The 22,521-nt window shown below is 45.0% G+C and overlaps 2 protein-coding genes across 3 annotated transcripts; both read right to left on the minus strand.

Moving 5' to 3' along the window:
- Positions 1-10,669: 10,669 nt before the first annotated feature.
- LOC147313405 (uncharacterized) lies at positions 10,670-15,703 on the minus strand. The gene is made up of 2 exons (XM_086262915.1): positions 11,320-15,703; positions 10,670-11,038 (listed from the first exon to the last, which is right to left on the minus strand). The coding sequence occupies exon 1, from the start codon at positions 14,513-14,515 to the stop codon at positions 12,404-12,406; it is 2,112 nt and encodes a 703-aa protein (XP_086119041.1). The 5' UTR covers positions 14,516-15,703; the 3' UTR covers positions 10,670-11,038; positions 11,320-12,403.
- A 1,291-nt stretch (positions 15,704-16,994) lies between these two features.
- On the minus strand, positions 16,995-22,038 carry LOC147313406 (uncharacterized). 2 transcript variants are annotated; one of them, XM_086264313.1, is made up of 3 exons: positions 21,846-22,038; positions 20,835-21,564; positions 16,995-17,910 (listed from the first exon to the last, which is right to left on the minus strand). In XM_086264313.1, the coding sequence occupies exons 2-3, from the start codon at positions 21,397-21,399 to the stop codon at positions 17,810-17,812; spliced, it is 666 nt and encodes a 221-aa protein (XP_086120439.1). In that variant the 5' UTR covers positions 21,400-21,564; positions 21,846-22,038; the 3' UTR covers positions 16,995-17,809. The 2 variants fall into 2 exon arrangements, with proteins under 2 accessions (XP_086120439.1, XP_086120438.1); XM_086264312.1 differs by having other exon boundaries at positions 20,835-22,038.
- Between the last annotated feature and the right edge of the window lie 483 nt (positions 22,039-22,521).

A 22,521-nucleotide genomic window follows, 5' to 3' on the forward strand; every position in this document is an offset into this window, starting at 1 on the left:
CACGCAATGCAATAAACGAACGCAAGGCATTGATGAATGCATCAGTTGTTAAGTCCTCAAGCATCTCAATATGTATGGCTCTTGAGCACATGGATGTGAGTAAAAGCCCATAACGCTTAAGCTCCTTTCTGCCATCCTTGACATAGATAGGCCCGAAGCAGTCCATCCCACAATATGTGAAGGGTGGAGACAACTCCGTGCGTTCTTGTGGGAGGTTCGCCATCCTTTGTCCTTCAGTGTTCCGTCTAAACTTCCTGCATTTTGTGCAGTTGTAAATATGAGAGGAGACTGCCTTACTGCATCCAAGAATCCAAACACCATTGGCTCGCAGCTCGTTAACAGTCATACCTCGACCTTGGTGCTGCACCTTTTCATGATGATGCTTGATGAGCAGTGTTGCCAAATGGCTTCCTTTAGGAAGGATAGCTGGGTGTTTCACATGGGGGTGAAGACTGGACATTGTTAAGCGCCCTCCAACCCTGAGTACACCCTGCTCATCAAGGAATGGGTTTAATTTGTGCAATTTATTTGCCTTGTCAATTGCCTTGATTTGCCCATTAAGCTTGAGACTCTTCATGGTTTCAGCAAGGTGTGTTGCTTGAACCAGTTTGATGAGAAAAACTTCTGCCTCCTTACGCTCCTGCAAAGTGGTGGGTTCACTAAACCTTGGTTTGTGGCCTTTAGCTGCCCTTGCTCTGCGTTTCAGTATGGCTACAGCTTGTACTGCTCTTGCCCAATCTGAAAACCTTTCAAGACGATCTAGCAGTGACCTCTCTTCCCTTGAGTGAATTTTGTGGACATGAGTCTTTCGTAACTCTGGGTCATCTTCTGATATTTCTCCCACTGTGAACACACTACTTGGGAGGTTTAGCTGCCACAGAAAATTTGGACCTCTAAACCAGTTAGATGCCTTGAGCTGTTCTGCTGTCTGTCCCCTAGAAGAGTGGTCAGCGGGGTTGTCTTCTGAAGCAATGTAGTTCCATTGGTCAGGATGTGTGCTCTGCTTGATACGTTGGACACGGTTTGCTACAAAAACATGAAATCTCCTTGCATCATTGTTGATGTAGCCAAGGACAACCCTTGAATCAGTCCAAAAGTATTCCTGCAGGCCTTCCATTTCAAGCTCTCTCTGGAGCATGTCACTTGTGCGCACTGCCACCACTGCTGCAGAGAGCTCAAGTCTTGGTATAGTTGTTACCTTTGAAGGAGCTACCCTTGCTTTCCCCATCACGAGGGAACAGTGCACTTCTCCCGATGCGCTTATTACTCTCAGGTATGAGCACTCTCCATAACCTGAGGCACTGGCATCTGAAAAATGATGCAGCTCGTATTTCACAACTTTGCCAAAGCTTCCTGGTAGGTAGCATCGTTGTACCTTTATGGTTGCTAGATCTTGCAGTCCTCTCAACCAGGATTCCCACTGGGGCAGCAGATGGTCTGGAAGAGGATCATCCCAACTAACTCTCTCGAGACACATTTGCTGGAGGATTTTCTTTCCTAAAAGGATGAAAGGTGCGACAAAGCCAAGCGGATCAAACACCGAGGCCACGGTGGACAATACCCCTCTTCTGCTCATGGGTTTTTCTTTCACCACCACTCTAAACTGGAAATCATCTGATGTGACACACCATTGTACACCAAGCGCTCTCTCCATGTGTGGTTCATGAAGAGCCATATCCAAGTTGTTGGCTCCTCCAGCACACTCTTCCTTTGGGATTGATGACAACACCTGCTTACTGTTGGAAATGAACTTATGCAACCTTAAGTTGCCAGTGTTGCAAAGCTCCCTTGCTTCATTCACTAGCTGGATTCCCTTTGCTTCGGTGGATACACTAGTCAAACCGTCATCAACATAAAAGTTTCTTTCTATGAAGCGGACGGATGCTTCGCTGAAATTCCCCCTTGCCATTGCAGCAAGATGTTTGAGGCCATAATTAGCACAGCCTGGAGACGAAGCAGCTCCAAACAAATGGACTCTCATGCGATAGACTGCTGGCTGTGCTTCTAAATCTCCATTCTCCCACCAGAGAAAGCGGAGGTAATCTTCTGCCCTCACGTGAAATTGGTGGAACATACGTTCTATGTCACACATGATTGCAACCTTTTCCTTGCGAAACCGACACAAGACACCAACAAGGGAATTTGTCAGCTCTGGACCAGTCAATAGATGATCATTTAAAGATGTCCCCTGAAACCGGGCTGAACAGTCAAAAACAATGCAGATTTTCCCAGGCTTTTGCGGGTGATAAACACCATGGTGTGGGATGTACCACACTGGGTGTTTGTGGAGATCAGCCTTGGGGATCTTCTCAGCATCTCCACGCGCTATGGTCTCTTCCATGAAGGTTTTGTAGTCCTGGTAATATCTGCTGTTTCCCCTTAATTTCCTTTCTAGGTGCTTAAGGCGATGGATAGCACACACCATATTGTCTGGCAAGCTCGGCCTTTCTCGTTTAAATGGAAGAGGCATCTCAATATGACCATCTTCTTTGTGTTTGATTCCTTGTTTCAATTTCGACAAAAATTGGAGGTCATCTTGAGAGAAGTGATTGTCCTCAGCAACTCTCTCATTAAAGTCACATTCAAGCGCTTTAATTATGTCAGATGAGATGACTTCCTTGATCTGTGTTCTGCATACATAGTGAACTTCCTGTTTGGGACTTGATGGAAGCTGAAGTTCCGGTGTCACTTGCCTTGTGATGACTTGATGACTCACTCCAATAGTGTCTCCACAGTCTACGTATGGGCTGCCATGTCCAATAATGCTCCATCCCAAGTCTGTTCTCTGTGCAAATGGTTGATTTTCTTCACCGCACACCACCTCTCTAGGAAGAAGTGCCTGAGAACAGTTGTAGCCAATTAGTAGACCAACATCACACCCTTGACGAGGAGCAATCCTATCTGCAATCTGCTCAAGATGGGGCCATGCCATTGCTGTCTCTGGTGTGGGTATGTGGTCTCTGTTCGCCGGAATGAACTTTCTTGTGTAGGTTGTAGGAAGAGTTATTTTCTTCTCTGAGTTGAATCCTCTAACTTGCAACCCAGAGATCCTTTGGCAAGCTACAACTTTGTTTGTAGAGGCCATAGTAGATAACTTTAGCTTGACCTGTTCCCCCTTTGCATTTAGAGAATCTGCTGCCTCCTCAAGAATGAAAGTTGTGTCACTTTGCGTATCAAGGAGAGCATACACAAGTGTTTCTCTGTCAGGCTCTTTCATCATTGAAACCCACACAGGAATGATTGTAGATGTCTGAATGTTGGTGTTGTCATGCTGAACTCTGTTGGATGTTGCTTCACTTATTGCTATAGCTTCTCTTTCTTCTAGCTGTTCATTGCTTTGTTCTCTGTGTCTAGCTTCCTGCCTTATTCCTTCAGTCTTTCGTGTCTTTTGTTCTCTTTGATCATCGTGTAAGCAAGTTGGATGCCTTTTCTGGCATGTACTGCAAGTGCTTCTGTACTTACAGTCTCTCGAGTGATGTCCAGGCTTTAAGCAACCAAAGCATAGCTTATTATCTTGAACAAACCTGTGTCGTTCCAATATTGGTCGTTCCAAAAATTTTCTACATTTGTACAGACTGTGGCCTGGTCTTTCACAAAACAGACAACTGCTGGCAGCAATCTTCTCATCAGTGTTTGTTGTTAGAACTTTAGCTGCAGGAGTCTGGTTTCGTTGTGGCTTGACCTTTTCTCCATCGCACTGTTTCAAGGCATGGAGTGAAGTCACAGGATTGCATGCGATCCTGGCTTCCCTTATGAGAAACTGCACAAACTGGCTAAAGCTTGGAAATCTGCCAGTCTCCTCCTCTATCGTCAACACTTTCCTATTCCACCTTGATGTCAACCAATCGGGGAGCTTGGAGAGGATTTTTTGATTCTCATTGCAATCATTAAGAACCTCTAGACCTTTAATCTGGCTTTCCGCAGCTTCACAGCTCCGTAGAAAGTCCACAAATTCCTGAAGTTCCAGACTGTCCTTGGAGCCAATTCTGGGCCATGCACTGAGTTTGTCTCTGAAGGCTTTGGCAATAAGGAAGGAGTTTCCAAATCTCTCATCTAATACTTCCCATGCTGCCTTATAAGCAGCCTCAGTGCCTAACAGGAAATAGTTTTCAACAGCCTTCTTAGCTGGTCCACTAACGTACTTGCACAAATAGTAGATTTTCTCAGAGGCTGGTATGTTTTTTCTTTCGATTAAAGTTTGAAAGGCAGCCTTCCAGTTCTTATATTTTAGCGGGTCACCACTGAATGTTGTCGACTCTGGCATAGGAAGACGACTGGCACTAATAGAATCTGCTAATAACATGGCAAGTGCTGCGATGCCACCATCATGCTGTGGATGTATAACAGCTTGTTGTGGTAAGTGTAACTCTGGTGAGTTATGTATGTGACTTGTGTGCTGAAATCGGTCCCCTTCCCTTTGGCTTTCAGTTTTACATCCATGCAGTAACTGCTTAATTTCTTCTTCTGAATCTTCATCTTGCTCTTGCTCATACACTTGCATGGTTGCCTTAGCCACCCTTAACTGTTTGAGTGCTTCCAATCGTTCCAGTTCCTTGCGTTTGTCTTCCAAAAGCTTTCGCCTGGCAGCATTTTCAACCTCAAGTTTTGCTTGTAACTGTGCTTCTTCTTCCTCCATTCTTAAATGTCGTCTGCAGGCTTCAGCTGTTTGTTCTGCAATCTGTCTTTTATCTTCAGCCTCCAGCTGCAGAAGCTCTGCTTGCTGACACTGTTGTTCATGAAGGATTTCCAGTGTTGCTTGGGCTGCAGCCATTTTAGCAGCAGCTTCTTGTCTGCTCATGGATGACGCACTGGAGGACTTAGAAGCGACTCTTGATGCAACGTGTGACTGTTTGTATTGACTGGAAACCTGTGAGTGCTTACTGACGCCATATGATTTCTCAGACATTAAAAAAGATTCATCTACATTAAACTGTGGTTTGACTGGTGCCTTTCCTCTCAAACGTCTTTGTGCAGTCTTAATAACAGTTCTTGTTACCTCCTCGCAAGTATCAATTCTGCGGCGTGCATTGTTATCAGGAATGTCCACCTGACGCCAGTTTTCATATGCTGTGTTTAGTTCGCTGGAAGCAGTATTAATGTTGTTTATTATTGCTTGCAGCTCTTCATCTGAACAATTGTCAGAAATTGAATGGTTAGCATCCTTTGCTAGAACCTTCCACTTTTCGTACTTGATCTTAAAACTTTGCTCCAACTCCTTAATCCTTTGGTTTAACATTCCTCTTCCCTTTTCAGTTAAGGTTCTTGACCTCTGGCTTTTACGAGGTGGGTTTTGAATTTTTTGTTGCGCACACTTACTTGTTGATGGATGAACATCTGATGTTACTCGAACTTCTTGTGGACCATCTGTATTTTGCAGAGGAGAACTGCACAGTGGAGGGTTTTGCTGAGGCCTGGTCACAGTCTCTGCCTCAGGATTGTCACTCAGTTTAGAGAGATTTGTGACTGACATGTTAGGCTAAGTAAAGGAGTCTGATAACATAAAATAACACTGCTTATAGCTTGTAACAAACTTGGTTACTTCCTTTGAATAAAACCTTGCATAAAATCCAGGACTGCTTTAGTAGCTTATTCTTATAACCCTTAAACACATGTCTGAAATCACTAACAACCCTTAAAGACACATATTTTTCAAACTCATGATCAATTGTAAACTTGAACCTTCTTGCTTGCAGCTACAATGAAGCCACTTCAGGACACCCTTATTAACACTTTAAAGCATCCAAACTTGCAACTGGTCTTCAGGTTAATTTTCTGCAGCACACTTGAGAAGATCAATATGTCCTTTCTTTGAATTGTTAGGATGAGCAAACCCGTTCTTGGCTTCTGGCAGGAGCTTGGGGACCCTTGTAGACACGCTAGAGATGACTTATGTTCCTTTCTTTCTCGCCCACTCACAAGGAGCAGATGAGTTCTCACTGTAGCTCCCGTTAGCCACCACGCGGACAAGTTCTTGTTTACAGATAATTTATTCAATGTTCGGCGACAAGATCACTCAGCGTCGTCATCATCATCATCATCATCGTGAGAACTACCCAAAGAAAACAATTGCAATAAGCAACATGTTTACAATAACTCTTATCACAGTAAATCCAAACAATAAAGGTATAGACACATAAATGCCCTTTTATGGCACTTTCATTGAAACTGAAATTAACAGAGGCACCCTGAACACACCTCATTGCCTGCTGTAGCCAAACGGGAGAAAGTCCGTTCTTCGCGTGAGCCGCTACTCCTCTCAACGGTGAGTCCACAATTGGGTTTAATTTAACTTAACTTATGTGTTCTTTAAAACTTAAGTCCAGTTTAAAGCAGTAGGACGATGCAGCTGAACTCACAGAGCGCCATGCTTCTCTGCTCTAGTGTCACCACAAACTCAGTCCGTGCTGCACGTTACTTCCGCTACCACCAATTACAAAACAAAGTTCCACAATTAAAGGAAACTTACAAATATAAACACAAGAAAAACATTGGAACACTTCACTGTTAGTTACAGGCGCTTTAGATCCTACAATAATACATACAAAGAAAAACCCAACAATCATATGACCCCCTATGAGCACTGGCCATCTACTGCGACCGGCTTTGGGTGAGAGAAGGAACACGGGACAAAAGACATGCTGTGGAAGAGAGCCAGAGATGAATAATAAGTAATGATTCAATGCAGAGAGGTCTATTAACACATAGTGAGTGAAGAAACACTCAATGCATCATGGGAATCACCCAGCAGGCTACACCTACTGCAGCATAACTAAGGGAGGATTCAGGGTCACCTGATCCAGCCCTAACTATATGCTTTAGCACAAAGGAAAGTTTGAAGCCTAATTTTAAAAGTAGAGATAGTGTCTGTCTCCCAAATCCAAACTGGAAGCTGGTTCCATAGAAGAGGAGCATGAAAACTAAAGACTCTGCCTCCAATTCTACTTTTAAATATTCTAGAAACAACAAATAAGCCTGCAGTGCAAGAGTGAAGTGTTCTAATGGGGTGATATGGTACTATAAGGTCATTAAGATAAGATGGGGCCTGATTATTTAAGACCTTTTATGTGAGGGGCAGGATTTTGAATTAAATTCTGGATTTAACAGGGAGCCAATGAAGGGAAGCCAAAACAGGAGAAATATGCTCTTTCTTTCCAGTCCCTGTCAGTACTCTTGCTGCAGCATTTTGGATTAACTAAAGACTGTTCAGGGAGTTTTTAGGACATCCTGATAATAACACATTGCAGTCGTCCAGCCTAGAAGTAATAAATGCATGAACTAGTTTTTCAGCATCACTCTGAGACAGGATATTTCTAATTTTAGAGATATTGTGCAAATTGAAGAAAGCAGTTCTACATATTTGTTTAATATGTGCATTGAAGGACATATCCTGGTCAAAAATGACTCCAAGGTTCCTCACAGTGTTACTGGGGGCCAAGGTAATGCCATGCAGAGTAAGAATCTGGTTAGATACCATATTTCTAAGATTTTCAGGGCCGAGTACAATAACCTCAGTTTTATCTGAATTAAGAAGCAGAAAGTTAGAGGTCATCAAGGTCTTTATGTGTCAAGAGATGTATTCTAAGACACTTCTTCAGCTGAGAATCAGAGAGGAGAAACACACATTTTTACTTGCTGTAAGGGCAGTCACAGAGCACCCGCATGAGAGTGAGAGCTCAGAGACTTGCGCTCTGCCACTGCCCTGGTCTTTATTTATAGACATCAGTCGTTGTTTGTTCCTCATATTGGAATGTGGATGTTCATATGTGTGTGCGCGTGTGTGGGGTCAGAGTGTGACCCCATAAAGACTTCCCTAAACCTGCTGGTCTGGAAGTCCAGCAGTTCATCTAAACAAAAAGGCACTTGGCTTAAAACAGACATAGATACATTTATCCTACCACAAAACAATAAGAGAAGGTACAACCTCTCCCATGCTCCAAGGATGTGGGTGTGAATGCCAGAGCACTCTGGAATGCACACAAAGTCTTGTAGTGAACAACAGCCTAAGTCATCAAAAGATCAACATGCAGTATTCTACCATATGCAAACCTATATCACTAAAAGCTTATACTGACTACTAAGTACAATTTTCCATTAACATTATGTCTTTAAGATATTCCTTTAGTTAACTTATTGGTGTGTGTTATATGGCTTCATGGATAGATAGAGTTGGGTGTCATCTGCATAACCGTGAAAATGTATGCAATGCCTTCTGATGATAATGCCTAAGGGAAGCATGTTTCATGTAAACAGAATTGGTCCTAGCACTGAATCCTGTGGAACTCCATAATTAACCTTAGTGTGTAAAGAGGACTCTCCATTTCCATGAACACATTGGAGTTTATTAGTCAGATATGATACAAACCACTGCAGTGCAGTACCTGTATTACCTACAGTGTGCTCTAATCGCTCTATTAGGATATTATCCGACATAGCAAACTTGGTATGGCCTGGATCTGGCCCACACAATGTGCTTACACATGGCCCACATACCGCAAAGAATGACGGCCCTTTGGTGGCTCGTAGCTGGTCTGCCAGCACAAGGCCAGTTGCAGACACACTGCTGGTCCTGTGCTGGCCCAGAACAGTTTCAACTCTGGCCCCAGATGTCAGCCTAATGTGTACCATAATCAAGCCATGTAATGACAACATGTGCCGGAACATAACAGTGCAAAAGTAACATGACAAAACTCTGTTCGGACAGTGAATGGACAGATTTGTATATAGCGCTTTTCTACTCTCGCAGATTACTCTAAACATGCCACATTCACCCAGTCAGTTTCTCTAAACCAAGTGCTTCCTAACTACATTCATACACATTCACACTCTTGACACAGAGACTGGAGGAGCCAGGGATTGAACCACTAACCTTCCAATCAATAGGTGACCTGCTCTACCTCCTGAGCTACAGCAACCAAGTGGCAAACATAATAAAGTGTACACTCACAAACCTGTCAAACCTGCATTTGAAACATTGGCTACCATAGCAGTATAGTATTGCAACATGGCAATTGGGTCTTCTAACTAAAACAGGAAAATAGGAACATAAACATAGAGGCCAAGTACAGGTTCACTAAAGAAGTGGACATTGCTAAACATCAGCACTCTGAGAAGATGCAGCAGCAGATCTCAGAGAATGACTCGGCCTCTGTGTGGAAAGGTTTTAGGAATATCACAAACTACAAGCCTAAAACCCCCCACTCCACTGATGTCTTGCTCTTAGCCAACACCCTAAACGACTTCTACTGCCGTTTTGACGAGCCATCAGGCAGCCTTCACACCTCCAACGGCCCCAACAATAGAGACACTTTGGACACTAATTCCCCCACCTCTCCCCCCTCCATAGAGCCATCACCACCTTCAAACCGTTCACCTACAACACCCCCCTCCTCACCCCACACAAAAAAGGATTTCACACCACCTCCTCCCACCACAACTCTTCATATTCATGAAGCAGATGTGAGGAGGCAGTTTAAGAGTCTGAATGCTCGAAAAGCTCCCGGCCCAGACGGTGTGTCTCCTGCCACCCTCAGACACTGTGCAAACGAGCTGGCCCCAGTGTTTTCTGGCATTTTCAACTCCTCACTGCAGGCATGTCATGTGCCTGCCTGCTTCAAGTCCTCCACCATAATCCCTGTCCCCAAGAAACCTAGGATCACTGGACTAAATGACTACAGACCCGTGGCTCTGACATCTGTGGTCATGAAGTCTTTTGAGCGCCTAGTTCTCTCCCATCTCAGGACCCTCACAGCCCCCCTCCTGGACCCCCTGCAGTTTGCATATAGAGCCAACAGGTCTATAGACGACGCCATCAACATGGCCCTACACTTCATCCTGCAGCATCTGGACTCCCCAGGAACCTACGCCAGGATCCTGTTTGTGGACTTCAGCTCTGCCTTCAACACCATCCTTCCAGACCATCTCCGAGACAAGCTTTCCCAGATGAATGTGCCTGATCCCATCTGCCGGTGGATCACTGACTTCCTGACGGACAGGAAGCAGCATGTGAGGCTGGGAAAGAATGTCTCGGACTCCCGGACCATCAGCACCGGCTCCCCTCAGGGCTGTGTTCTTTCTCCTCTGCTCTTCTCCCTGTACACCAACTGCTGCACCTCCACCCACCAGTCTGTCAAGCTAATCAAGTTTGCAGATGACACCACCGTTATTGGACTCATCTCGGACGGGGACGAGTCTGCCTACAGGAGGGAGGTTGAACGTCTGGTGTCCTGGTGCAGCCACAACAACCTGGTGCTGAATGCCCAGAAGACAGTGGAGATTATTGTGGACTTCAGGAAGCACACAGCCCCACTCCCCCCCATCATCCTGACTGACACCCCCATCACCTCTGTGGACTCATTCCGCTTCCTGGGTACCACCATCACCCAGGACCTGAAGTGGGAGCCCACCATCACCTCCGTCATCAAGAAAGCCCAGCAGAGGATGTACTTCCTGAGGCAGCTGAAGAAATTCAACCTGCCAACACGGACGATGATGCAGTTCTACACTGCAATCATCGAGTCCATCCTCACCTCCTCCATCACCGTGTGGTACGCTGGAGCCACTATCAGGGACAAACAGAGACTGCAGCGTGTTGTGCGCTCTGCTGAGAAGGTGATTGGCTGCAGACTCCCATCTTTGCAGGACCTGTACACCTCCAGGACATTGCGGCGTGCAGCTCGGATCTCAGCTGACCCTTCTCACCCTGGACACAGTCTGTTTGACCTGCTCCCCTCAGGCAGGAGGCTCCGGTCCATTCGCACCAGAACCTCTCGCCATAAGAACAGTTTCTTCCCCTCTGCTGTTGGACACATGAACAATAACCATATGACTGTTCCCACCACTAACACATGACCCTACGCTGTGTTCACTGCATCATTCCATGTTTGGCACTGATCACCACCTGCACTCATGTTAAAATGGAGAGAATGTTGTCTCCGGGAGTTTAGCTGATTTGATTTAGAGCGGCAAGGTATGGTGGGTGTGTTCCGGTTAAAGAACACGGAGGCAGCTTCCAAGTTTAGGAGATTTATTCAGCTGTGGTCTGTAGTAACGATACATAAAGCAACTATCAGTACAGCACACATAAAACATTCAACATGCCCAGACATTATTCTAGCACAGAGATAGCACAAGGAACTGTATTAAACACTCACATCTATAACAACTTCAATAATCACACCGGATTTATGATTAGCATTAACTAGCTTAGTAGCTTACATAGCATGTTAGCGTATTAGCATAAAATAACATTAGCATAGTCAAGAGGGAACAAATACACACAATAGCATCTGGCATACACAACATCATGTAAACAGAACCCACCTTCTGGCATTCACACACAGCAATAAACCAAAACCCACGAAATGCTGATGAGAGGACACAAGGAGCAATGCTGGCTATCAGCAGCTACAAGGCAGACTAGCAGCACACGGCACAGAGTGGTGCATTCAAGGAACGTCAGCATAGACATGGTGAGTTCAATGACGTAGGACATATCAATTTCCACAGTGCAAACACTATCTATAAACAAACCACTACACTTCAACCAAGCAAATAATGTGTAAACAGTGGGCTTTCTAACACAGCCGCCCCCGACTGTCTGCACAGACAGTCGAATCCAAGGTAGAAAGCCACTCAGGTACGTGGATCCTCATCATCTTCAAGCATAGGGAGTGAGACCAAGCGGGCTACCGGTCGAATATACGTTCGATCTTCGACCTTAACGGCAGCAGTCCGGATGCGTCCATCAGCTCCAGGGTAAGTAGTCGCTACCTTACCAACAGGCCATAAAGCTCTTGGGAGCTGAGGATCAACTATGAGCACCACTTGGTCCGGTTTGAGGCACTCCGAATCCTTCTGCCACTTCTGTCTCTCTTGCAAGTTAGGCAGGTAGTGACGGATGAATCGGGACCAGAAATGGTCGACAAGAACTTGACTATGTCTCCATCTCCGACTCCCAATAAGGTTACTGGGATCGTAAACCACTTGAGGGAGTGATGCATCATAGCGTCCCATCAGCAGGATGTTAGGTGTGATGGGGTCTGGATCTGCTATGTCTGATGAGACGTAGCCGAGAGGCTTAGCATTTACGATGCCTTCCACTTCCACAAAGACCGTACGAAGCACAGTTTCAGGGACCGTCTGCTCCTTGAGTACGACCTTAAGAGCAGTTTTTACGGACCTGACCTCTCTCTCCCAGGCACCACCGAAGTGAGGAGCACTGGGAGGGTTGAAACGGAAAGCAATCTGCTGCTCTGCCAAACGCTCCTTCAACTGAGGCGCCATGGTCTCAAAGGCCTCATGGAGCTCTCGGGCTCCACCGACAAAATTTGTCCCATTGTCACACAGGAGCTCAAAGGGTTTGCCTCTTCTGGCAATAAAGCGCCTTAACGACATCAGAAAGGAGTCAAGTGTCAAGGCTCTCGAGGAGGTCTAGATGCACACAGCGGGTCGTCATACATTTGAAGACTATGCCCCAACGCTTCTCTGTTCGACGTCCAATTTTCACGGTAAAGGGTCCAAAACAATCGACTCCAGTCGAGTAAAAGGGTGGTTTATACAGACGCAGACGAGCTGGTGGCAGATCTGCCATCTTTGGGATGGATGGATTGGCACGCCAAGCCTGACACTGCCTGCAGTCCCTCTGATACCGTCTGACTGCTTCCCTCCCCCGGAGGATCCAGAACCGGCGACGTAGTTCAGCCAACACTCTTTCTGGTCCAGGATGAAGGAGGGTCTCATCAAAATCTTGGATGATGAGCTTAGTCAGAGGATGTTTTGGGTCCAGTATGATCGGGTGGATCGTGTCTAGCTCCAGCTGCTCAACTCTTCGTAACCTTCCACCAACTCTGATGAGTTCCGTATCCTTATCATATTCGGGTGATAAGGAGTTCAAACGGCTGTTGGTTGGCAATGGTCTGCCAGACCTGAGTGCATTGGCCTCATCTGGGAATGACTCTGACTGGGCCTTCATCAGGAGGAGTTTCTCAGCTTTGATGTAATCATCTGCTTCACTGTGCGAGCTTGAATTTGGGTCAGCCGCCCCATGTAGGGACCGCGCTGTTGTCTTCATGAGATCCTTCCAGGTAGAGAACATGCTGATTTCAGGAAGTTGAGGGCAGGAGTTAACCCTAACCTGTCCACAGAAATATGATTTCTTCAGCTCACCATTCTCTGGCTCTGGATATACTGGTGGGCTGGTCGGCCAATGTTCCTCGGATTGACGTAAAAACTCAGGGCCTTGGTGCCACCGGTGTGGTCGTGACAGCTCCTTTAAGGTCTTGCCCCGGGTAATGTCATCGGCAGGGTTATTCGCGCTATCCACATATCTCCAGGTACTCCCATCTGTAAGACTCTGGATCTCTGCCACCCGCGTGCCCACAAAAACTTTATAGCTGCAAGATTCTGACTTGATCCAGTGGAGGACGGTAGTAGAGTTCGACCAGAGAACAACCTTCCGAATGGGCAGCGTGAGCTCAGCTTGAAGGAGACCAGCTGGTTGTGCACCAGTGAGAGCGGCACTTAGCTCCAACCGTGGCATGGACAACTGTTTCTTTGGGGCCACTCGGGATCTAGCCGTTACAAAGGCAACATAGACTTCCTTCTGAGCAGTTTCTGTCCGTAGGTAAGCGACAGACCCATACGCTCTCTCGGAAGCGTCGCAAAAGATGTGGAGATCTCTGCTCGAGGCAGATGAATCAGCAGACGCTGGTGCATAACATCTGGGGATTTCCATTTGGATAAGATCAGGAATCTCCTTTTCCCAGGCAAGCCATCTGTCACGAAGGCTAGGTGGCTGGATCGGGTCGTCCCAGCCGAGCTGGTCCTTCCAAAGATCCTGTACCAGAATCTTGGCCCGTGTGGTGAACGGTACTATATAACCTAGCGGATCATACTGACACGCAAGTTTTTTGTAGACGTTCCTCAGTATGGGTTCAGTTCTCTCCCCCAGTCGATGTCTGTATTTGAAGGAGTCACGAAGGCAATCCCATGTCAATCCCAGAGTTGGCTCCCAAAGGTCCGTGCTAGACTGAGAGAGCCATAGGTCACTACTCTCAGATCTGACATTGGATGGAAGATGTTCAATGACAGCAGGGATGTTGCTGGCCCATTGACGTATCTCAAAGCCCCCGGTGTGGAGCAGCTGGCGCAGACTGTCGACTAGGGCCTTAGCCTCCTCTTGGGAGTGGGTGCTGTGGAGACAGTTATCCACGTAGAACGACTGCTCTACACAATGGACGAGGTCATGATTGGACCCACAAGTGTCCCGGACGTGCTGCTGCAGTGCATAGATGGCGCAGCAAGGACTGCATGTAGTGCCAAATGGTAGCACTTGCCATTCATAGATCTTCGGCTCTTCATTCCTCTTCATGTCCCGCCAGAGGAAGCGCAGCACTGGTTTGTCTGCTGGCAACAGGCGTATCTGGTGGAACATACCTTTGATGTCGCCACTCACAGCAACTGGATACTGTCGAAACCGAAGAAGAACTCCTAGCCAAGAGTCTTCTCTCACCCCCATTCTCTGCGGCCTACTGGAGCGGGGGGGCTAGGAGGAGTGGGCCATCCGACTGCGGTCTGGGGCCTCCCTGCTGCTGCGGAGTCGGGGCGGTCTGCCTCTCCCCACCGCAGGGGAAAGGGTAACACCACCTGGGTCTGGGTGCAGTTCCCCCCTCCAGGGCCAAGGGTGCCTAGACCCGGTTAGTAGAGTACGCTTGGGGAGTGTGATCGTGTATACAGCGTCCCTTTATGTCTGTCTCCACGTCGGTTGAGTGTGAAGTACATATGAGAGCATGAGGGTGGGAATGGATGTTTGTGTCTGTGTGTGCCTGTATGTCTGTGTCTATATGTCAGGTTGGGTATCAGACGCCACCTCTCTGGGGACATCTCGGGCCCTCCAAGGTTTGGAGGCCTATCTCCACCCACCACCACTTCCCCTGCCGGTGGCGGACTCCCTCAGGTATCGGTGCGTTGGTGGTTCTTTGTATCTGGGGGTGGGTGTCCGGGTACACACCGGCTCACTCCTTGGCGGCCGCTTATTGGGGCTCGCTCGGGCCACTTTGGAGGTGGGGTGCCCCCGGCCTCTCGGCCTGGGGCTCGGTCACTCAGGCACAGCTGGCTGCCGGCGGAGCTCACGGGCGCGTCACTGCAACTCCCCCTGGCTTCTGCTCCGCGGCTGCTGAATGAGCTCTCATCTGGGACTCTCCTTAGCTCTTACTGGGACAGTGGCGCGGCTGCCCCTCTGTGGGTCTTCCTTGGTCTCTTGTGTTCTGGGTGCCTCTGGATGTCTGGAGCTTTGATCTCCTCCATACCTGCTTGATACCATAGAGGACAGGGCTGTGGCTCCCCACACTCTCTAGCAGATCATTACATGGAGAAACCTTTGGAATGCAAGCATGCTGATCCACACAGGTATGCACACAGGTGTACACATGGGTATTCACAGATGCGGACTACAGCTTTCTTGGCTGCTGCCTCAAAGCACACTGTGCGCTGTCTATCTTGCGTGCTGCACAATATCGTTTATTATTTAGTAACTATTGATATCTATGACTAGCTAGTTTATTGTGATGGTGCTTTTTTTTTTTTTTTATTATGTTGCTCTTTGTTGTTTGCTGTCTCCCCTGTTTTTTTTGTTTTTCTTTCTCTCCATACAGGTGTCCCAGGAGTTTTTTTTTTTTTTTTTTTTTCTCTCTCTTCCCCCCCTTCTCACCGTCTCTTCTCCCCTTTGGTTTTCTTTCTTCCTCTCCCCCTCTTTCTTTCATTCTTTCCCCCTGTCCTATTAAAAAAAAAAAAAAGGATGACAAAGGATGAACTGAAGCTCCGCCATCACGTGATGTCACATGCTGCTGTTTCTGATGTCACTTCCAAAAAAAAAAAAAAGAAAATGAGCTGTAGAGATACGTAAAGTTACAGAAATGCATTTCACGATCAGCAGTACTTCATTGCAGCACATGGCAAGCATGCAAAAGACCACCTGGATGCTCAAAATATCCCCATTTATCCCAATTATAAAGCACGGTGGAGCAAGCATCAGACTCGTGTTTCTTTACAACCATTAAGGAATAAAAAACTGTTATTCCGTTTTTACCAGTGTGGCATGAATAAGACACGGCGGGACCACGGAGCAACGTTCAGAGCCAACTTTATTTGATTCACGTCACACCACACCACCACCAACCCCTGAGTCCCCGTGTTTTAACACGGCGGGCGTGATTGCGGATGCCGTGCAGGTGCGTCCGCACGGCCCCGCAGACCACGCCCCACCACAACCAGTTTTTACACAGTAAAACAGTGGAAAATGTGTCTTTTTTCCCTCTTCCAGGAACAATACTTGATTAAAATTTTGACTTGGGGTTTTGCTTTTTTAAATACTTCTCTGAGTTTCAAAATAAAATAACCTACCGTTCTTTCAGGTTAAGATTTTGCATTCAGTATGATACATTTTAAATCTTACCAATCTTCTGAAATCTCTCAGAAATCTGTGAGATTTTAGCAGTTTCTTTAAGCAGTTCCCAAACAGATAAGCACATCCAATATCTAACAATAGTTTACAAAACTATCTTGGGTTACTTGTATCAACAGTCTTTATTGTCTTTTAAGTACTCAGGAGAAAAAGGCAACTTTTACCAATGAAGACTGTGAGGTACAATAAAAAGCTCTAGAACAGCTCTGCAGAAGCTATTTAAAATCCTGAAGTTACAGAAAAAATAATTCCTTAGAAAAAATATGTGCAGATGACTCACTGGTAACATCAACCGTGCCAAATATGACGCAGAGTAAGATGTTCAGAATCATTTAAAACAAATGACACTATCAGTAGTTTCACGTGTAGCAACAGATGTTTCGGGACATTGATCTTAAATCAAAGCAACAAACGTAAATAGAAATGTAGCTTGCTCTACAACGCCTTGACCTCCACTCCACTACCCCCCCCCCTCCCCATGCGTCCAGCATTTCCAAAGTGTGAAGAGCATATGCCAACACTTGCTGGCTGCTCTCCACTGCTGTGACATATTTGCCACCAGAGGGGATCTTAAGATGCTCTTTGACACAGTATAGCAGTTCCTGAGAGAGATATGACCTTTGGCTTTATTTATGTCGTTGGCACTCGCGCGAGACCTTTTCATCAGATACGGTCATTGTAATCCCTCAGCCCCCATTCAATTTACAGAGGCACTCTGTCACTGCAGACCACTAAAGTCGACGAAATTAATGGATCAATAAGCCCTCTGAAAGCCTGGAGGAGGATCCAGATCCCACAGGTCGCTATCAAATTACAAGTCATAATGAATGGGATGTTGTTTATGTTGTAAAGTGCAACGTCACTGAGTCCTTTGAACAAACCACTCTCTGAGGAAGATCATACGTGCACTTTATAATTGTTGTTCTTGCCCTTGCGTGAACAAGCTGTAAGCCAAAACTGCTTTGTTAACTGTAAATTTTACAGTTTTTACATTGCATATTTAAAACTGACCTGGTGCATTCAATTATACATCAAAAGGTCCTGGCCAAGTTTCCATGAGAAGCTGGTGAACTTGATAAAAAAAAAAAATCCTCTCTTTATTAGATTATAACTGATATATAAAAATGGATCATATCCATTTTTGTTCCTTTTACATGTAAATATGATGGCTTTCAATGATCTGGTGCTTATTTTTTTTTGTGTGTTTTAACATTTGTTACTCAAGTTTTCAAAATAAAGATTTGATTGATTTAATTTGATAGATAAATATAAGTACTGGTAACAATTTCTTCAATAGCACATTAAGAGGCATATTATACGATCACATTGTACATGTTGTGCACAGTAACATCACCACAGCTCTATACCATTTATCAAAGCACTGAGAGTGGAAGTACTCGGTGAAGTACTCTCCTGGATAGACAGGTACTGGTATAGAGGAGAAGTCAAACCTGAAACAAAGAAAACAAAGAATGCTCATACGTCATTGTTTAGTAATGGTTTAGAAACGCATCAACGCAGCATGCTTACGGGAAAGTAACAGTAATCTAATTACATTTTTTTCAATAGTAATCCCTTATTTCGCTCATTACTTGAAAAAAGTAATGGGATTACAGTAAATCGTTACTTTTAACACATTACTGCCCATCTCTGCTCATACCAAATATTGACTTTCAAGCTTATTAGAATTGTGCAAAAGTCTGTTTTTGCCTTATATACTGTATTTCCATGTTACAGTATATCACTGCACCTATTTATATCTTATCTTACTACACTGATCATAGCCTTTGTATATTTATACATGTATACATGTGTATGTGCCCTGTGTCCTCCTTAACAGGTTGGCCAGTCTTTTTGCACATACACACATACATAATTATGTTTTTGAAAAACATTTATTATCAATCTCAACTCTTTTGGATTTTCAGATTCACTATCCCCTCTGCAAATGCAATGTTACTTTTTCCATCTTCATTTGCTCCATGTGTCACGAACAACACATGTACGCACATGTTGAAGTGCACAAAGTTGTGCCTGATCATCACTGCCTCCAGCTTTGATTGACTGTGAAACGTGGATGCTGACATTGGTCAGGAGGCTTAAAGCAATATCTAAGAAACTGAGCCCCAGTGAGTATTTTAGTACAACTGATTGCGGCACAAGATGAGAAGCCTCTCACCCAACAATCATAAGTGGTTATGCCCTTAAAATTGAAACAGGTTTGTTATATATTCACCTCTGTAGAGTTGCCATTAAAGGAAGCTGTAACTGTCAGCCTAAAGTCGGCATTCAGGGGAACTACAGTTGTGTGAACTTGTTGCTCGAATTCTGCTGATTCTAATGGTATTTATTTATTTATTTTACAAATTAAACTCAGCTATCACAGTTAGTGGTTTCATCAGATCTAGTTTATCTTAAGGCAGCTTTAACATAATTAGTAGTCATTATAAACCCCATCTGAGAATGCACAAAGAATGCTGACTGCAAGAGGCCTGTTTTTCAACACAGTGAGGCCACTGATGGCTCAATACCAGGCCTACAGTATCAAACAACTATTTGGGGCATTCGGGTCCAGTTACAAACAAGGACAATGTTAAATGTTTGAAATGGAAATTTCAATCAAAGTTGCCACTCTGTGTAAAAAAGATGAAACCAGATACGACACGCCATCCTCTCTGAGAGCGGAAAAAGATGATGATCATTCAGCTAACACACACACTGAAGAAAAGGATAGTGCTAATATGATCACAGTCTGTACAAACTTTGGTCGTCATCTACTCTTTCTGTGCTTTGGATGTGATTTAAAATGACTCTAACAAATGTAACAGGCTTGTTTAAAAGCAGCGCTGACGGTAAAATGAAGCCATAGCAGTCGGGTCACATCTCCAGATTTGCATGCTAGATGGCATGAGAGAAACTCCCACCACAATCATCCTCTGGAACCACATGATCACTTGCAATTCACGATCAAGGATTTCAAACAATAGCACTCGGCATTCATAGATTTAGCACAGAATTGAAACCATGTGCTGTGCGGGTTACTGATGGTCACACTGGAGAAATGTGCTGACAGCTCAAGAAGGCCTTGAGGTGCACATCAGCCCTGGGTAACTCTACCAAACTCGCAGCTCTGCTTCTTTATCGAAAAACAGTCTTTGTTGCCACTGTTGGCAGTTAGTCAATCGCATGTATTAGAGTACCCGCCAATGCTCGCCAGTCATTGATAGCTCTTAAGTGTGTGCATATGGAGTCTTAACTTTGTCATTCTTTGTGATCACTTTGAGATTTGAGTGGGGTTTTTTTTCACTTCTGACAGGCGAGGCTGTGGGGTTTCGTCTCAGGGCTCAGGGCAGACTGCGTGCAGCCGGTGGGGTCATTTGAACCTTGTGGTTGCAGAGCAGAGTGCTGAGACACAAAGAGCCAACACTGCGCTCACAAGTGTCCGACAGTGTGAGAGTCAGGAAGTTTGGCGACTGTAAACCCCACCCGATCCCCCCACCACCGACACCACCACCCACACACCCATCTCTCAGATACGCACGAAGACACGCCAAGCGGGCACTTCTGCATAAACAAGTCTGTGCTACCATACTTATGAGGACATTTGTGCCTTTCACAAATTTTTAACCATAGCAGCCACATATTTCACCCCCAAATTTACACTGATCTAAAGCAGTGGTCACGCCTGCACACAATCTGTCATTCAAGCGGAGTCAAAACCGTTAATCCACCACCGAAAAACAGACACAACGATAAGAAATACAAAACTATTATTATTATTATACGAAAACAATTGAGTTAAATAAGCCTTTGTTTTGATTTAATCACTTAAGAAGCACACAGAAACTAATGTTTTCCATCATATGTGAAAATGTACCTTTGATTTATGTTGGATTTTTAAACCGAGACACTAGACATATAATTAAAATTATGGAATATCTCATCTAACGTTTAGCACTGCACAGTTGTGCATTTGCATCTGTTGAGCTAATCTACAAACTCTATAGACTCATTTCTAAACACACGAGTAACACCATCTATATTCCCTCATTTTAGGGCTAACACTTGGTTTGACATACAGTAAAGTGGAGCCGTGGGTGGAATATCACCACGTTTAATTTTCATTGTGTGATTCATTTAAAAGTAAAGGTGTCTATCAATCTGTTTTAAAAAAAAAAATACACTCTGACGTGAGGTTTAATATTGCATAAAAAATTTAGAAAGCTTTGAGTTTTTGTGAGGTTTTTTTTTTGCTCTTTTTAACTTTTAAAGGGGAATTCTTCCATGTTTAAAATCTCTTCTTTATTTCATTAACATAAGAAAAAAAAAGAAAGAAGAGAAGAAAAAAAAAAAAAAAAAAAAAAAAAAGAATTACTATTCTCCGATGGGCATGATGAGACTCTGGAACCACTGGGTTCTTGTGCCTTCTCTTTAAGGAGAGAAGTAACCATCTTGGCAATCTCCAACTCGTTTACCCTCTTCTTTAGCTGTCGTCGCCTCTCCAGCTGTCTGCTCAATGACTCTTGGGTTCTAATGGCTTCTTCCTGTAGCTGCTGGGCCTCTCTGGCTTGAGCTTGAAGTCGTTGACACTCATATTCGACTTGTTGATCCTCTTCTAGGTGCTGTTGGAATTCCTCAAGTTCCATCTGCTTCACTCGCTCTTCGAGCTGGGCTGTTTCCAGGTCTGATAAGGCGTGGGAAGGGAATCTGCCTATCGACGAGCGTGATGCCCTTGTGGATCTGGAGCTGGAGCTCCTCTGGGATGAGCGTGTTTTACCACTATGTGAACACTGGGAAGCAGTAGCCGGTTGCTTGGTTTGAGTTTGTCCCTCAGGAGGGAGTGTTGAAACCTCATAATCGGTCAGGTAAGCAGGTGGCCGTCGCTCTCTCTGCGAAACACGTGGGGGTGCTGAGTCAGCCTGGACATCTGTCTGTTCCATACCTTAATCAGTACTCTACTCCGGCTCGAAGGACCATAAAATGGAGAGAATGTTGTCTCCGGGAGTTTAGCTGATTTGATTTAGAGCGGCAAGGTATGGTGGGTGTGTTCCGGTTAAAGAACACGGAGGCAGCTTCCAAGTTTAGGAGATTTATTCAGCTGTGGTCTGTAGTAACGATACATAAAGCAACTATCAGTACAGCACACATAAAACATTCAACATGCCCAGACATTATTCTAGCACAGAGATAGCACAAGGAACTGTATTAAACACTCACATCTATAACAACTTCAATAATCACACCGGATTTATGATTAGCATTAACTAGCTTAGTAGCTTACATAGCATGTTAGCGTATTAGCATAAAATAACATTAGCATAGTCAAGAGGGAACAAATACACACAATAGCATCTGGCATACACAACATCATGTAAACAGAACCCACCTTCTGGCATTCACACACAGCAATAAACCAAAACCCACGAAATGCTGATGAGAGGACACAAGGAGCAATGCTGGCTATCAGCAGCTACAAGGCAGACTAGCAGCACACGGCACAGAGTGGTGCATTCAAGGAACGTCAGCATAGACATGGTGAGTTCAATGACGTAGGACATATCAATTTCCACAGTGCAAACACTATCTATAAACAAACCACTACACTTCAACCAAGCAAATAATGTGTAAACAGTGGGCTTTCTAACACATGTATATATCTTTCAACGTAGCACTCTTAATTCTTATTCTCATGTATATATCTCATGTATATCTCATGCACATATCTTCCCACGTAGCACTTTTAATTCTTATCCCTACTTTTATTTTTTTCCATGTCTATTTAAGTGCTATTTATGACACTATGTTTGCACTGAAGCACCGCAGCAATTTCCTAATGTTGTAAACCTGCTCAACATTTGGCAATAAACCCCATTCTGATTCTGATTCTGATTCTGATTCTAAACAGTGTCATCATTGCCAGACCTGGTCCCCATCTGGTTGACATACACCCTGCCATGACACCAGTCAGTCAGAAGTGCCAGCTTGATGCCGGATCTGGGCCAGACCTGTTTTCTATGAGCCTGGGCCACATAAACCAAACCACAATCGGGCCAAATGTGGCA

This window comes from Aulonocara sp. 'chitande type north' Nkhata Bay, linkage group LG15 (assembly GCF_057382095.1).
Source record: "Aulonocara sp. 'chitande type north' Nkhata Bay isolate Kocher_YH1m ecotype deep benthic linkage group LG15, A_spYH_male_GT1.1, whole genome shotgun sequence".
Classification (NCBI taxonomy): Eukaryota; Metazoa; Chordata; class Actinopteri; order Cichliformes; family Cichlidae; genus Aulonocara; species Aulonocara sp. 'chitande type north' Nkhata Bay.